At 48.0% G+C, this 16897-nt stretch overlaps 1 protein-coding gene across 4 annotated transcripts in view; it reads left to right on the top strand.

Annotated features, from left to right (window-relative positions):
- The window catches only part of iqsec1b (IQ motif and Sec7 domain ArfGEF 1b), a 166847-nt gene that overhangs the window by 34236 nt on the left and 115714 nt on the right, over positions 1-16897 (top strand). For 3 of the 4 annotated variants that reach the window (XM_030091291.1, XM_030091290.1, XM_030091295.1), the window contains exon 2: positions 15357-15464. The exons of the other annotated variant lie outside the window; for it this stretch is intronic. In XM_030091291.1, coding sequence (XP_029947151.1) covers positions 15357-15464 — 108 coding nt within the window. The remainder of the gene's footprint in view (positions 1-15356; positions 15465-16897) is intronic. 4 annotated transcript variants of the gene reach the window in all.

Here is a 16897-nt window from a genome sequence, read left to right as displayed (position 1 = left end):
CCGGCCCACTCGGGATGAAATCGGTGTGTGTGTGTGAGACCCCTGAAAGCCCACAAACAGGGATGACCAGAGGAAAGAAGCCTCCAGTTTTTCAGTGGTGAAATGAAAAGCACATTTCACTAAATGGAGCCACGTTTGGATATTCAGGATATAAACGTGCAGAATCCTGAATCGGTTCCAGGTTTGCCTTCCTCGCCGCCAGTCGTCGACGGCAGCAGGGACTCATTAGAGGTTATGAAGCCGCTGATAACGAAATGCATCATTATTTTGGAGGTGGGACTCGACGAGATGGCATATCAGGTCAGCCACAGATAAACACATAAATATTGCACTGAGCCTTTAAAGAACGTGTCGCCGCAGGTTTCCAGAGCTGCTCAGTTATTTGGAGGTGTGAAGGAGTCGACATAAAAAACAGTTTGTGCTGCAAAAGTGTAAAAGTTTGAAAAGAGAGACACAATTACTTGACTTTTCTTTTTTTGTTTTAAGCTTTCTCAGCCACAGTCGTCTGGACAGTCGCGGCTTGTCTTAAACAGACCTGACGTGGTTCAGACATGGGTCTCCGCTTCTTTCTTTTTTACACCTCTAATAATTAATATTGACATTTAACAAACCCTGATTGACGAAACAAAGTTTGGGACATTTGGCTTTGGAGTGAAATTCGTAGGAAGCATGACTCGTCTTAGTGTTCAGTATAGAGCGATGCTGCAGAGGCTGGTGGAGCCGCTGACACTCATGTTCCATTCATTTGGCATTAGAAAAAAATCTTCATTTCATAATTCTAATTAAATACTATTAAAGTAATGTACATTTTCTGTAGAATATATTCAAGCAATAGTTTACTGTTCACAGAATCGAGCATTTAAAAAGGCAACATGAGGAAACATTTTCAGAGCCCCTCGTGTTGAAGACGTCCAGAATCTCTGTGACACGTTGGTTAGAAATATTTCTACAGCCACTCTGAAATAATTGTGTCTGTATAAAGTTCTTCACATTGGCTCAATGACTGCTGCTGACAGTCATCCCAACATTCACCCATCAGAGTCTGAAGGTCCTGGCCAGTCTTGTCTTTCCTTGCCCTGTCCTGCTCCGTCCTGTCCTCGGAGTGTGGTGCAGTGGAGATACAGGAGCAGACAGTCGATCTGCTCAGCCTATCAAATGTGAGCTAATTGCAGAACTGAACTGTTGACGGAGTGAAGCGTCTCTTTTTACAGGGTCAAGGATAAACTCTACCAGCTGGCGGTCAGGAGGGATACTGAGGCTGAGCGACGGCCTTCAGAGCAATAACAGAGAGCCTCATAGCGCTAAAGAAATGGAATTGCCTCGGCTCTCAACAGTAGTCTCAGTTTAGCAGTGGGCAGCAGGGGATTGGAGGGGCCGGGCTGCTTCATGGTAATACTGCCGTTCCCTCAGAAATGACTGCTGGCTGCACTCTTCATCCAACATGACTCCCGAGGAGCGCCTCGGCTAGAACGAATCTGCTGCATCTTACATCAGCTCCTGGATGAGATTGGGATTTTTTTCTCTTTCTTTCTTCTTTGAAACTCTGTCATCAACATGCTGGTACAAAGTAAAGATTCTGATTCATCCTGATGACAGTAAAATTGCTTTTTGTCTACTGACCTCAGAGGTTTGAAAATTACAAAATGTACCTGCAGCTCTTGACGGTGGAGCCAGCCGGCCGGCTCCGGCAGCAGGTAAACCGTGAATATCTTCTCCTGGATGGATCGTAGTAATTTTGTTCTGTGTTTTCATTCTGTTAACAAGTAAGTTTTGACATGAGGCACTTTGAGTGTGTGTAGCCAGAGGGATGTGTTCAAAAGAAAGTGTTCTTTAGTCAGCAGCAACACCTGAGGGAAACATGGAGACTGTGCAGGACATGCTGTACTACCGAGACCAGGACCAGGACCAGGCTGGGTCCTGTGGAATCTTCCACTACAGTCCTGCACTGGACAGTCTGATCCCAGCTCTCTCCGTTTAGTAGTCTGCATAAATAATGTCTGCATAAAAACACTAATGCAGTTTTGGTGTCTGAGCCGCTGCGTTCTGGATTCAGACCTGTTCAGAAACATTTCAATTGCTTTGACCCCGACTGAGTATCTATGCAAAATTCAGTAAAAAAAATAACCCTTGTCTCAAAACATTAGTGGCTTTATCAGTACAGCGGCGGCTCCAGAGTGTATTTAGCTGTAAGACTGTGAAGCTGCTTTCAGATTACTGATCTGCTGAAACATTACGGCGAAGCCAGACGCTGGCAGACACGTCCACCGTCACGCTGTGCTGCAGCTTTGAATTAAAAGCGTGGACAGTTTACCAGGCTCGCTCCAGGTTCGCTCCGGGTTCCAGAGAGTATGCTCTAATCTGGTTGTTCATGCTATCTTTGACGTACAAATCTAATTGCAGGAATCTCAGAGCAGATGAAGCCTCACTGTGATCTTTAGAAAGGGGGGACCCAGAATGAGAATCGATGCTTTCAGAGACCAATACATCAATACGCAATTAAATAAATGAATACTTCTGGAAATAAACCTTTCCCTTTGTTCATGATAGTTTTAAAATGATCATTGAAATCCATGCTTTTCTCTCATAATCATCCTCAGCAAGCGTCAGTGTACCTACAGGCTGGATGCTTCTCATCCTCCACACCTGATGGTCCGTTTTAGTAACAGCATCTCTCGTTAGCTCATTTCTGTTGCTGTATTTAACAAGTCTATAAAATAGCTTGATAGCTATAGGGTGAGGGAGTTTTCATTATTATTCTCTCCCATGAGACGAGACGCAGCCTCGGAATACACACAAAGAGCACAAATACAGCCCAATGAGTGTTTCTGCAGTGTGAGCCAATGGGCCTGGGAGCCAGCTAGCTGCTAGCAATCAGCTAATGCTAGCATGAGGGCGACACAAAGCTCCCGTCAGAGCACAGAATCAAACCATGATGGACGGATTCCTTTAGTGCTCAGAGACACCAGACGTTCTCCACATTCCCAGGCGGATGGAAGCCGTCGTCTCAAACAGGCGTTCTACTGCTTGAGAAAGGTGGTTAGCATCATTAGCATAACTCATTAGTTTGAATTTAAACACTGGCGTGGCAATGGAAGTCAGAGGAGCTGCGAATATTAAAGGGCTGTCTGTGTAACGAGAAGGGATGCACCGATGGAATACTACGTAGGACCTGATAGGACACAGCGTTCTCGTGACAGATCCCCAATAGAACCTGGCTAGTCGTTAGCTTCATCCATCAGGGACAGGGAGATGGGAGGACAAGCCATGTCCATGGTTTGAAAACTCTTTAAAATTCTTAAAGTTTGGACATAGAGAGGGAACAACCAGTTAGGTAAAGTAAAGTAATTGACCTTTTCTATTCTTTTAAAATTGAGACGCTTCGTCCTAAGTAAACAATGCTTTGGTTTTCTCTGCGTTGCGCAGTCTGTGATCCGGACAGAACGTGTTCCTCACTGCTGTTACTGAAAATGACGAATAGTTTCACCACACATGATTAGTGTACGGCGGCGTATGGAAATGAGCCTGCTCCGCAGTCCTTCATGCTGCCGCTGACACCCAGCCCCGTTCTCATTCTTCCACACCAGGCTCTCCAAAAAAATAAACCTCCTGCTGCCTCTTCATGGCAATTTAATGAGAGCCCCAAGTAACAAACTCTAATTTTGTTTGTTGCCTTTGTTGGGAAGGTAAAATGGCGAGGCTCACAAATAATGCATGCGAGAATGACCTGCAGTCAAATCTTTTAGTATTCTGAGACCTTCAGCGTGTCGACGCGCCGCGGTCTGGAAAAAGGATTTTTATTAAAAGTTCTGTAACATTATAGACCCACAACACATCCTTTCCTCTCCTGTACCGAATGCTTTCTGATTGCAGTTCATCTTCTCATCACAAGCTGAGCGCAATACATTTGGAATTATTACATTTTCTGATTACTTACTATATAATGAATGCATGTTGTTGTGGTAGGCTTTGTATTTGCTGTCATTTTATGAATTTAGTTTTTCTTTCTCACATTGTTTTGTTTCTGATGTTTAATTACTCAGCTGATTTCTTAAAAGGTGTGACTTGTCTTTGTGGCTCTTCCCCAGCTGCACCTTCACTGAATTAGATTTCAGTGTTTCCAAGTCTTTGCCCTCAAGTCCTGAGTTCATCTGCAGGAGTTCTACACTTTGAGTTTTGAGTCCTTTGGAGTCATTTTCACAATAAAGTAATGACATATTAAATCGATGCTTTTCAAATCTTGATTGATCAAAACAAATCTGAAAAACAGGAGGTTTGAATTAAAAAAAAAGAATTAACCAGTGTCCGTTAACATTTGACTCATTGTTTCTTCTGAAGCCGACGTGCCAGTGAAACCTTTACCTTCCACCCGTCCTCCGCCGTCCAGAGCTGGAATGTGACAATAAAGGATGTCCCATGCAGTCTTTTCACAATAAAATCAAACTTAATCTTCAGACTGTCAGACTCTTCCGTTGCTATTGCTTTGTTGTGAACATAGAATTAAAAAAAAAGTAAAGTTTTATTTTAAACCAGCATTTAAATTTCCATTTGTCAGCACTACGTTTTATTTTGAAAAGTCCTTCACTTCCATCAGGCCTTCTTTACTTCTCTTGACTCTGTTTTTTCATACATGAAGGCCTTTTCGGACGCCGTCCTGCCCTCCGTGTTGCTTCAGAGCAGTAAAGGTCGTGGAGCGCTGCTCTCTGACCCCTCAGGGTGAAACCTGGGACCTCGCGGGTCACGTGACCTCCAGGGTGATCCTGTGCAGCTCGGTGCAGATCTGGATCCTGGAGGTCAGGCTGCTGCGTGTTAGCCTCTGGATGCTAGCGCTGCTGCGGTCTGGTTGCTGTTTATTGACGGGGCCCAGTGAACGTCACGGTGATCACCTGGCTTAGCCTCAACCTGATCCATTAAAATAGTAAATATCGGCCCAAACTTAAACCCGGCCAGGAGTGTGGATTTCTCTGGCCGTCCAGCCGAAGCCTCACAGGGTGATTTCCAGGAGCGTCATTTATCCGGCGAGCTGACGGAAGCTTGACCTTCACCCCCCTGGCGGGAGGGCAGCTCCCTCTGGTTTCTGGTTTCCTGGTTTGACGGCTCGGTCTGGAGGTGTTGCAGCAGAGCGCTGCTCCGCTGGGAGAGTGCAGCGTTCTGCTCGCTGTCGCAGCGCCGAGGGGAGCCGCCAAGGTGAACTGTGGACCAGGCCTGGAGCGTTTCAGACCTACCAGGCTGCTAGTCTCGACTCTGAGGGGGAGGAGGGCGAGAACGACCTGCTCCTGGAAGAATCAGGCTGATCCAGACGGGAAGAAACCTTCTGGCTGACGCTGACAGACTGCAGAGCTCCATCTCACTGGGTTTAGAGTAACACTTTGATTTCACCATGTGGACAAACAACTGAATCAGCAGACTGAAGGATAACGTCTGTAAGTCTGGAAATGACAGTGATCATGTAACAATATAGGAGAACTTTCTTGAAAGCTAATGAAAATAAATAATGAAATAAATCAGCAGAAGCGGGATTGAATGGATATTTAATATTCTCTTATCTCAGCTGTGTTCAGCTAAGGGGAAATATTTGGACTGAACTGACAGCTGATATTATCGTATTTTAAGTTCATTTCTCAAACAGTAAAACATCCACTCCCTTCTGGTTGGGAACTACCAGTGATTAGAGCTGATATTTTTCTAAATAACGACTTTTTGAGAGACATCAGACACTGTGAATCCAAGCAGGACGCAGCTCCCAGTCCGATATTCATCCTTCATGAAAGAGTGAATTTAGTCCCTCAGATTGATCACAATAAGACGCAGTGGGTCAGTTTAACATCTCCCTCAATCATCCTGGATGAACTGGAGCTGTCAGCTTTAACTCATCAACGTTACTAACATAACGCTTTAAAATGAGCTTTATCTCCCGAGAAAGAGAAATCTTTATCTTCCTCAGAGGAACCTGGACCCACGAGCTCTCCTGATTTCAACACCAGATGTTCTTTATTTTGTGAAGAACTACAGTTGTTTAAACTACGTGATGTTTTAACGACTGACAAAATGAATGAAGTCACATTCATTCAGGACATAGAGCCAGTGGAGAGCTTTGGAATGACTTCATAGCAGCCACGTCTCAGTGTTGGCGACAAGAAGCTGAGCTGCTGAAGTGATTTTGGAGGATGAATTGATAAATGGACACATCTGAAGTGTGTTGTTTTGGTGTCAGAAGAGGAAGAACCTGTTGGCCCATCGGGCACCACCAGCGTCATGCTGAGTCCACAGCCTGGAATTCCTCTGGTGATGTGCCAGGAAATGGTGTTAATCCATCAGCAAATGGACAGTAATAAAAGAAAAAGAACAGCAGCAGTAACGATAATAACAAAACTTGCTTAAAAAAAAACCTGATGGTCTTTTTCCTTCTGGCACCAGGATGTTGGAATTATAGCAGATATCATATCATTATTACACAGATGAATTATTTATAAACACACACAACAGAACAGCAGTTAGACAGTGCAGTGAGTGAGGGTGTCCATATGGGGTCTATGTGGGGTTTTCTGCTCCTGTTTCTGGGATATTGGGATGTTACTGGTTCTCCGGTCTCACGGCTGCAGGGAGGAGGAAGCTGAGATACAGTCTCTCTCTCTTTACCAAACTTCTTCACTTAGTTAAAGTAAAGCTTCCCCCCCACTGAGCGACGCGATGCGCTCTCTGTTTCGCCTGCTGCTGTTTCAGGGTGGATTGGTGGCTGAAGGTGACTTTGGCGACTGATTGGTCGAACTGGTCTGAGTGTTTGAGGCTCTGAAGCTCCAGCAGCAGCAGGGAGAACAGCTGACGTCCCCGATGATGGGAGCAGTGAAACATGAACTGCTGTGTCTGTACAGCCTGCGGAGGTTTGAACAGGTACGGTGGCCCGGAAGTATCAGATATGATGAGGGAGCACTAGACGCTGAAGGTGAGAGCAGGGCTCGTCGCTGACTCGGCAGGCTCCCAGGGACTCCTTGTTTTCTTCACATTTTGACGTGTTTTGTGCTTCCAGGCCGTCCTGCACTGGGCTTTTTGAAGTATTTAGCCTGGGATGCGAGATGCTGAACTATATTAGGACGATTAACAACTCTCGAAGTATTGACGAAGTGTAGAGGAATCCTGAAGGAGGCGCAGTGGCTCACCTTCCACTTTCACATCAGCTGAGTGGGGAGAGGAGCTCAGAGGAGGGACTCATTAATGCACACAATCCATGTAGCCTCCACATAGTCTGGACCGGGCTCCAGTTCAGCCCCGGCCGGTGTTCCACATGTTTCATTTCAGTCTTGCTCCTGTGTGTGGAGCCACGCTTCCCCTCCTCCAGCACTGAGCCGGTCTCTCGTCCGTGCTGAGATGATGCATTACATCTCCCTTCCGTCCTCCTGCTGTAATTACTGGCTGGCTATAGGTCACAGCTCCTCCGCAGGACGACCTGCACAGTGAATAACCTCCGCTTCAATGGTTAATTGCTGCTTTTGGGAATTTCAACACAGCGTTTCTTGCTGCGTTCGTCTCCAGAACAGAGAAAATGTTCTGAGAACTTTGCAGACCTCAAGCCGCTCGGTCATTAGTAACTTTTATGAGTCAACTGATGTTAAGGAATCTGTGTTACTGTTACCTTTTAAAGGTTCAGCTGTTATCAAGCTAGCTAAAGAAAGCAGTATTCCTCACAGAATGGTTTACTCAGACTCTTACATTTCAATCTAAAACAATTGTTCATGAATGAATGATGGGACTTATATTTGGACATTTTGAAAATGATTTATCAATAATGAGAGAAAAGTGATGAAAATCACCAGGTATAGTTAGCCGGATGAAACCAGCCTTTTCTCTTCCTGGGATGCTCAGCAGTGTAAAATATCAACTTTGAGGTTAAAGAATCAATAAGGAGAAGTGGCAAGAATATAGAAACCGTATGGCTGGAAAACCCAGACCTTGTCATTGTTTTGATGAAGTAGTAAAGCTGTGAGGCTGACAGCTCCTCCCGCCCTGTGCTGAATGAGGAATGATTAGATTTCTTGGTTTCTGTGTTGTTTGAGAAGCATTCAGGACGATTTGATTGGTTTGAAACCCCAGCGTGATGCCTTGCTTCATCCAGTCATCTCTCATGCTGATGGAGAACCGTCACCCTTTCCTCGGTCTGTACTGAAGTGTTGCTGTCTTGTGAGAGCCTGTTTGGACGGCTGCAGAACTGCTGCTGCCTGGTGTCAACTTCAGCAGTATGATTGTAGTAAAGAAAAGCTGGTACTGAACTCCTGTTCCTGGTGAAGGGCGGCCTCATCAGCTGTGGAGCCGACAGCCACGTGACCGACGTCCCATCGGAATTAAGGCCGGCGTTCATCCGAATCCGCAGTAGATACAAACATGTTGATCATCTCAGTCGGCTTCCAGCACATTGCCGCTGTTTGTTTCTGCTTCCTGTCGTCGTCACACGCTGATAGGTTTCTCTCATTTTGCTCAAACATCAAGATGATCGAGCGTCTACCATGAAGCAGAACCTGTTTACGGAACAACGTCTTCAAGTGAAGACAGAAAACTCCCAGAGAACAGACAAACGTTTTGAGAAATATCTGCCATGATGGGACTGTGTGGATACGCTCCGAGCGCGCCACCAGTGGCCCAGCATGAGGACTTGATAGCTCTGAGTGTTTCTGTTGTTTTCATGCTTCAAAATGTTTCTGTGTAAACGTGAAACGGGAATAAACGGAGCCTGAATGCAGGATTAGACTGATCCACACGGTGCTAACAGTGACGCCATGTGAAGTCCCACTGCACGGTGCTGAAGTCTGAGGCAGGGAGCATAATGCCACCTCTTCAGTGTGGACGAGCAGCATGATGGGCCCCAGATCGTAGGGACGGGTACTGAACTCGGTACTTTTATAGGTACTGACCGACTTCTGTCAGTACTACTGAGTATCGATTCACATAAAATCAAACGGTACCATGTTTCGGTACCTGAACATAACCTTGTGACTGTGAGGGACTGGAAAAATTTGAAATTTTCCATGCTGGACCTGAAAGCAGCTTTGCAGGCTCAAGAGCGTAATGAAAGCATGTCAACAAACCAGTATGACTAGAGAGCGCTCCAAAGTATGGCTCCACTTTTCAAAATACGGCACAGATTCCGCTCGCTGCAGCGGGAATACTTCTAATCTGAGGACGCTCCTGGTGAAGAACAGGATGTTTCTCAATGCTGAGGAGGGACCAGCCTCAGATCTACGGCTACAACTCCTGCGTTCCGCATCGTTAGCAAAATGCTAGTATTGATTTGAATGCTAGCATCAATTTGCACACTAGCCTGCTAGTCCATTAGCGACTCGTCGTCTGCAGCCAGACAACAAATTTAACATTTTACAATTACCTCATAAACAGAAAAGTACTGAAAATGGCTACCATTGAGTACCAGTACTGATTCCCAGGTACCGGGTATTGGTCCCGGATCGGGTCAAAATGTGAACAGAACCCATCCCTAGTGTTGGGACAAGTTTCCCTGATCTCACAACAGAACAATAAGGTTCTCCTCTGCGACGCTGGGCCACGCCTTGATTTGTTGCGATTCCCCCTGCTAAACGTTAGCTTAGCCTCCAGAGCCAGTCGGACCCACGCTCCCGTTACGCCGACGTGTTCCACAGCCCAGGCCTGTTGTTTTCTGTTCGCTGACCTTCTCCTGGGGCTGAGGAGAAGTCGGCCATGAGCGCGGCGCTGTGAAGTGTTTAGCGAAGCCGGTGACGGTGCTGCTGGTGGCATCGCGGCGGAGCGGCCCAGTTCAACACAGAGCTCCACTCGGTGCCATGATCAGCTGCAGTAATTAATTGTGTATTAGCGTCTTCTTCTGTTTTTTTTTTTTTTTTTTAAGCTTGCCTTCTGACTGAGCCGAGCTGTGGACACTATGAATAATGAAATCTTTGTGTTTGATAGTGAACCCTGTAAACCCCCTCCCTCTGGACCTCATCGATGCGGTGCTGATGAGATGGACTGAATGATAAAGGGAGGGTTGCCACAGCAAAGCCGATTTTCCAAGCCCCGACGCTAAAGCTGCAAAGGTTAATTGGATTCTGTCAACATGATATTGTAGAGCTCTGTTTCATTCTCCCACAGCTCCACTCATACATCCTGTTTTTTAATTTTCCTCTTTGGCGGGGGGGGAAAAAAAAAAAAAAAACATTTGATCTGTTCATAATCAACACACAGCAACTCCATAATCCCGTCGCCGCTGCGGCGTCGGCTGAAATCTGTTGTGCAAGAGCAAATTTTCCCAGAATCAATGCGGAGAGTCGCACAACCCCTGGACTAATAGGTTAAAGCAGGGCTTAGGACATCCAGCGGCGCACAGCTCGGCCCTCTTTTGTTGAGTAATGCCACCAGCGAGCGTGCCACGCGGAAAGGGAAAGATTTAGATTTCACATTACATAAAGCCAAAACCGCTTAAACCTGCTTTTTGAGTGGCGCCGTGCACGGCAGAGCCGCCGTTGCATAACCGACGGAAGTGCTCATCCGTCACAGGCAGAGCGGCGGGGTGAGGCGGGGGTCGGGTGGGGGCGGGGGGTGTTTGTCCCTCAGATTTGTGTCAACAAGGATCCACAGGATGAAAGTTCCCGGCTCGGCGCCGCGGCTCAGACGCCACCTGTCCTCTGAGAGCCGCCGATCAGAGCGGCGGCGGCGCAGCTTCACCGGCCACGGCGACCTTGTCGTGCCGCGCTGATTAAGAGCCGGTGAAACCAGACCCCTCCACCCACACCGTCAGGGAGGCTGCGCCGACGCAGCTGTGACCCTGAAGGTGAACGGCCGGCGGAGGCCATCTTTTCCCCCCCGCGGCCCCGCAGGACCAGTAGATCATGTTTCTGACATAAAACATTTCAAAATGACCCTCGAGGAATCGATCTCATCCTGTGACCCGTCCAGGGCCGCTTTTTACTGACGGTAGCAAACAGCGCCTGCTGGACCTTGAAGTGCCACTTTTTAACACACAGCGTGGTTTTACTGGCCTCCGGGATCTAGTTTTGTCAAACACGGCGTCACGTGCAGATCATCTTGATCCTGACTGGTCGATGAAAGCCTAATAATCTTTGAACGGCCGCAGAGGTTTGCTCTCTGTTTCACTGCCAGGAAGTGTGAATACACAAAACTTCATGAGATCAGATTTTACTAAACCTGAAAACTGTGAAATTCACTTGGAGAAAATAGATGTCATTGATTTGCTCTGGTGCAAAAAATAATAATAAGAAAAACAGGAAAAATCCAAACACTGTTCTTTTTTTCCCCCATATTTGTACATAAATTTGTGGGTTTTTTGGCCATCCAGTCTGCAAAATGATCTAATTTTCTCGATTAATTTTGGCAATAGAGCCAGCGTATATTTTTTTAGAGCGTGGTGATTGTGAGCAAAAACAAAAGCAGCTGTAATGACTGCTCCTCCTGCTTTCAGTTAATTAACCAAAACATCAGTTACTCATATTTTCAGTCTGAAATTAAGGCGTCTTGTAGTTTTTTTTTTACACTTTTCACGATCACCTGCTGTTTATATTTCTCGCTGGCGTTTTGCACCCGTCCCGTCACTTCCTCTTCATGGTGCGTTCACCCCGGACGCGTTGCAAGCGTCACGGCGTTGCTTCTACATTCACAGTCTCTGGTGGACGAGCTTCAACGGACCTAACGCGCATCAGGCGCTTTACGAGCGTCGCTTTCCGAGCTTTTCGAGCGTTGGCGAAGCGCGTCACGCCGCGTCGCACGTTGCAGGCGTCAACGCCTGAAGTTGGGAAAATTGAATTTTTGAAGCGTCGACGCAGAGCGTCATCCAATCACAGACGAGCACTCTGAGCGCTGATGCGGGCCAGAAGCTCGTCAAACTGGGCCCAGGAGAGGCGGAAGTACCGCCGAAAGCGAACCTCATCCTCACGCAGCTCCTGGAGCAAATGATGAAATTCGCCAAATTGCGAACGCCGCTCCAGGATGGGATGAACCCAAAGACGTCGCACAGGCGCCTGACGACGCCGTTTTCTGGCTTTCTTTATGATATAAAGCCAAGCCAGTGTCTCGATGGGATCCGCCATAGTCGACATGAAGACAGGACACAGAAGCTCCTCCCACTCCTGCCAATGAGCTGCCGCGTGTCGCGAGCGTTGCAAGCGTCGTGTGTCGATGAACACGCGTCGAATTCCACACTTTGCGCGCGTCAACTTTGAGGCGTCGGTGACGCCCGTGACGCTTGCAACGCGTCTGGTGGGAACGCACCGTCGGTCTGACGGTTTTTAGTTGTGTCACTGATGAGAGACGAACTCCAGCTCTGTAATATGGCGGCGAAGCCATTTTGATTATCATATCTTTGAAGGCTCCATGAGGCTGGTTGCTAATAAGTCACTGTAACGGAAGCAGCTATTTCACGTCTACACCACCGTTTTTGCTTTCAACAGCTTTTCACATCCAGGAACTGCTTATAGCATGACTTTTTCAAGTGAGTAAACAAAAACTGTCAAGGTCACAGCCAGGAAAGTGTACTTTATCAGTAATGGACAGGTAAGCAGAGCAGGCCTGTGCTCTTAAATCTGTCACGGCGGCAGAAAATGACCCATGTGCTGAAGATCTGTCTTTATCTGTAACGCCGTTATTTTTAGAATGCATTGAGCGCAGAGCAGACTGTGTCCGAGTGTGAGTGTGTGTGTGTTTCTTTGGAGCATATGTCCGATTATTAAGCTTAATTAGTCCTTGAAACCACTTGGCCTGCCCTTGCAGCAGTTTACAAGTTGTGGGAGTGATTGTGTTTGGGGCTTGGCGTTAAGAGAGCGCAGAACCTGCTCTCCAGCGATAACAGGAGGCTTACGGAGCCGAATCTCCATCCGGGACTGAACCTCCGTGGATAACAGATTATTACTGGCAGCATCCAGTCGCACAGGAGCTCAACCCATTTGTCCTGTAGGGCACGTTCGTCCGCGAGGCAGGCCGCCGTTAGATTTCCATTCCGCCGAGGGTCTTCTTCTTATATGATTCGCTTCAGATGGAGGAGCCGCCGAGCTGGCAGTCGGGCTGGAAAACATGCCGTTGGGTGAGAATTAGCATACAAACGCAGGAAAAGAAAGGTTGTGATCTTTCTGATCTGTGGCCAACGCAAACACGGTCTGGAATCCAAAGCATTCTGGGAAACCAAGCGTTGCTTTAACTGGGGCGGCCTCAGTGCATCCCTACTGGAAACTGTTTGGCCATAATAAACACACACCTCAGTGCAGAGGTGTGGAGATGAGTCTTCGCCTGTAAACACTGACGGATCGGTGGCGGTTGGAATCCGCTGGTCTGGACGGGGGTCTCCCAGCATCCCTCTGGCTGCTGCCACCATCGTGCCGCCACAGTAAAACCATCAGAGCCGTCCCGCTGCAGACTGGGACCCATCAGGACGAGCTTTTTAATGCTCCGTTTTATATCGGCCCTGCCTAAACTCCTCTTCAAGTTAATGACCCCTCAGCCACAGGCTTTACGACTTCATCAGAAACGTACGTGACCCAGAATTCCCTCCTGACGGGCGCCTGAACCCAGTCCCAGCCGTCCGCTCGGCGCCGGCGCCGCAGCGGAGAAAACGCCGGCTCTCAGATTCGAAGCCGTTACTGAGAGACAGGAGGCAGAGCAGGACCAGGTTACAGAGCTTTATGTTTCTTTGTTTTCTGGAATACAGAAGATTTCACAATGAAAGTCTGTAGAAACGTCTTGGCAAAGCAATTTTCCAGAAACTCTCTGAATACTGTCAGGAATTCTGACTCAAAAGATAAAATCTGTGGGAATATATTCCATTATATCCTCTTACATATTCTGTTTACTGGTGGGGAAGAGGTTAATATTTATTGATTTAGATCATTTTTTGATTCACATCTTAAATAGTTTGAGTTGTGTTTATTTGATAAAGCGGTGAATATCAGCTCTGCCTTTGATTAGAGTGAGAAACGTTTCCTCGACTGGCCCTCCGTGACTTTTATTTCTGTCTCATTAAATTTAGATCTTTATCTGTTCTGAGTGTCTTCAGCTGCCTGGCGCTGCGGTCAAACACACGAGCCTGGACTGTTCAGACGGCGGTCGCGTTGAAAGACCTCAGATACTGATCCGATTTGGTACCTCGTAAGATGGAGGCCTGGGTCCGGTGTGGAAAATCTGAATTTCACCGTCCACACTGTCACACAGCAGATCGGATGTCGATCACTTGTGAGCAGAAAATCAGAATTAAGAAGCTTTTACCTCCGGTTTGAATGGAGAAATCTGTAAGCCATGTGACGAACAGTGTGATCCTACAAATTTCTACTTGTAAAAAAACTGAAATAAAGGATTGACTCACATCCAGAGTCAGATTCATTACAAACAACAACAGAGTGAGGGGACAAAGGGAAGGTGTGTTAGTTTTGTTGAGTTGATTCAAGCTTTAGTGATTTACCTCAGAATTAAAGCAGTTTTCTTTTAAAATCGTACTAAAAACCCAGAAATGAGTGAAGAATCAGTGGATTTCTGGTGACTTGGTGCTGCTCTCACTGTGATGTGTCTTTTATGCTGAACTCATAACTCCTGATGTACACTACTTTCTTTTTTTCCTCTTTATTTTCCAAACCTGCATTCTTCAGCTTTCAGCCTCAAAGGTCAGCGTGACGCCAACACCTGCGATAACAGATCCATTCCTCCGCTTCCTCCTTCCTCCCTCTTCATATCTGTGCCGTGCAGAGTCCGCCGTCGCCTGGCGCTCCGCTCAGCCCGATGCATTCTGATCATGTGTCATCTCCTGCTCCTCCTCCTGCTCCCGCTCCCCCCCCCCGCCTGGCTCGGAGCTCTGCTGATTCAGCCTCTTGTGGTAATGCATGTGTGACGGTTCTCGGCGCTGGTTTGAAGACATTGAGAATGTTGCAGACGGCGGCAGCCGAGCATTGCTGCCGGAGACGGATTCCCGCTGCAGCACGCCGTCGCCCGTGCAGCACGCCGTCGCCCGTGCAGCACGCCGTCGCCCGTGCAGCACGCCGTCGCCCGTGCAGCACACATGCCGTCGCCCGTGCAGCACACACGCCGTCGCCCGTGCAGCACGCCGTCGCCCGTGCAGCACACACGCCGTCGCCCGTGCAGCACACACGCCGTCGCCCGTGCAGCACACACGCCGTCGCCCGTGCAGCACACACGCCGTCGCCCGTGCAGCACACACGCCGTCGCCCGTGCAGCACGCCGTCGCCCGTGCAGCACGCCGTCGCCCGTGCAGCATGCCGTCGCCCGTGCAGCACGCCGTTGCCCGTGCAGCACGCCGTCTGAATGAAAACACACTGCAGGACTGAAGTTGAGAACATGTGCCTTGCGAGCCGCCTCAGAGTGTCTCTCCCTCTCTCTTGTTGTTGCAGGCGATACACCTCATTGCCCGTAGAAGTCTCTGAGATCCCTCTAGATCTTATTGCCCCTCCATGTAGACGGAGCTACCCCTGTCGCAAATGGAAGTCTGCATCGTTTGGGTAAATTGAAGGATTTTCTTTCTCTCATCTGAGCCCATCCTCTCATTCCTTCTCTCGTCCTCTGATGAAACATCTCATTCCTGATCTCTCTATTCTTCATTCTGCTGCTCCTCTCCGCTGTTTGGTTGTTTGTCAGCATTTTCCTTTTTGCTGGTGAAGGCTTCCGCCTCACGCTGCGCTCCGGCTGGCGGGTGGCCTCGCCGCCTCACACAGGAAATGAACAGCTGCCATTATGAGCAAAGGTGTGAAGCCGGAGCTCAGTGGGAGGAACAGACTGCTTTTTAAGCTTTGTGGGGGGAGAGTTCTCCCCTCCCCAGCTCAGTCCTCAGGAGAAATGTTCCTGTTGTATCACGCTCCTGCACATGATTGATAAGTAAAACGCTTGGAGGAAGAATTTCCATGATAGCGATTTAAAGACGGAGTCGACTGACCCAAGTCCTGGCAGCAGAACCAACAACAGCACAGAAATGAGTCAATAAATACAACTTATTGATGCATTTTAAAAGAATAATGGAGCCTGAACCAGACGACAGTCGTTTAATCTGAAGGATTTTCACAGATCCAACAGATCTAGTGGCTGATGGATGGATTATGTTCATTTTGTGGTTTAGTTTAGGAGGAATTTTGCTTTTTAACCCGTGTAGCTTCTGCAGTCTTCTTCACAGCTGATAGAAAAAAAAAACAAACTGATAAAACAATACTAGAATCTCAATTTATCTCAGACTATTTCAGCTTTATCAGTGTCACAGGAAGGCCATGGATGAGCGAAGGTGCTGATTTTTCTCACTCGTCATTATAAATGTTGACCCACGGCGAACATGGCGTTGACCTGCAGTCTGCGCAGCTCCTCCGGGCTCCGTTAGAGCGGCGAGCGTTTCTCCTCTGCTCGGTTCTGTAGATTATTGCGTGTTTGCATAAAGCGTCCTGCGGCACATGCGGCGTGCAGCGGAGGACGCCGGGCTGTCAGCTGCAGTCGCCTCCTCTGGTGGAGGCTTCTCTTTTTTCTCCTCCTTCCTCGGAGTTCATTACAGCTGCTCAGCGAGGCCCTGAGAGCTCCTCTGCAAATGAGGAGCGATGTGGAGAGATGAAAACCCTGAGAGCGTCGAGCAGTGGGACACGGGCTTCAAAAGCTTCTCAGCGATTTCAAAGGCTTTTTTATTCTCGCTCGCTCCATCTATTGAGTATCCAGCAGCAGCCGAGCCGGAGAGCGATTCTGCAGGCAGGTTTGCGGGCTGCTTCACACTTCGGGCGAAGGAAATAGTGCAAGTCCTAATGAGTCGTGTTTGCTCGCCATGTTTATTGATCCCAATTAGCCGTGCAGATGAAGAGAGTACAAAGAAGGAGCGCTAAACGCTGGTGATTACAGTCGGGTCCTCCAATCTGTCCCGCTCTATTAGCAGGCGTTTGCCGGAGAACACGCAGAACAAGGGCAC

The sequence above is a fragment of the Salarias fasciatus genome, chromosome 5 (genome assembly GCF_902148845.1).
Source record: "Salarias fasciatus chromosome 5, fSalaFa1.1, whole genome shotgun sequence".
NCBI classification, from domain to species: Eukaryota; Metazoa; Chordata; class Actinopteri; order Blenniiformes; family Blenniidae; genus Salarias; species Salarias fasciatus.
The sequence above is the reverse complement of the archived record's forward strand: the minus strand, read 5'-3'. Positions and strand labels throughout refer to the sequence as shown.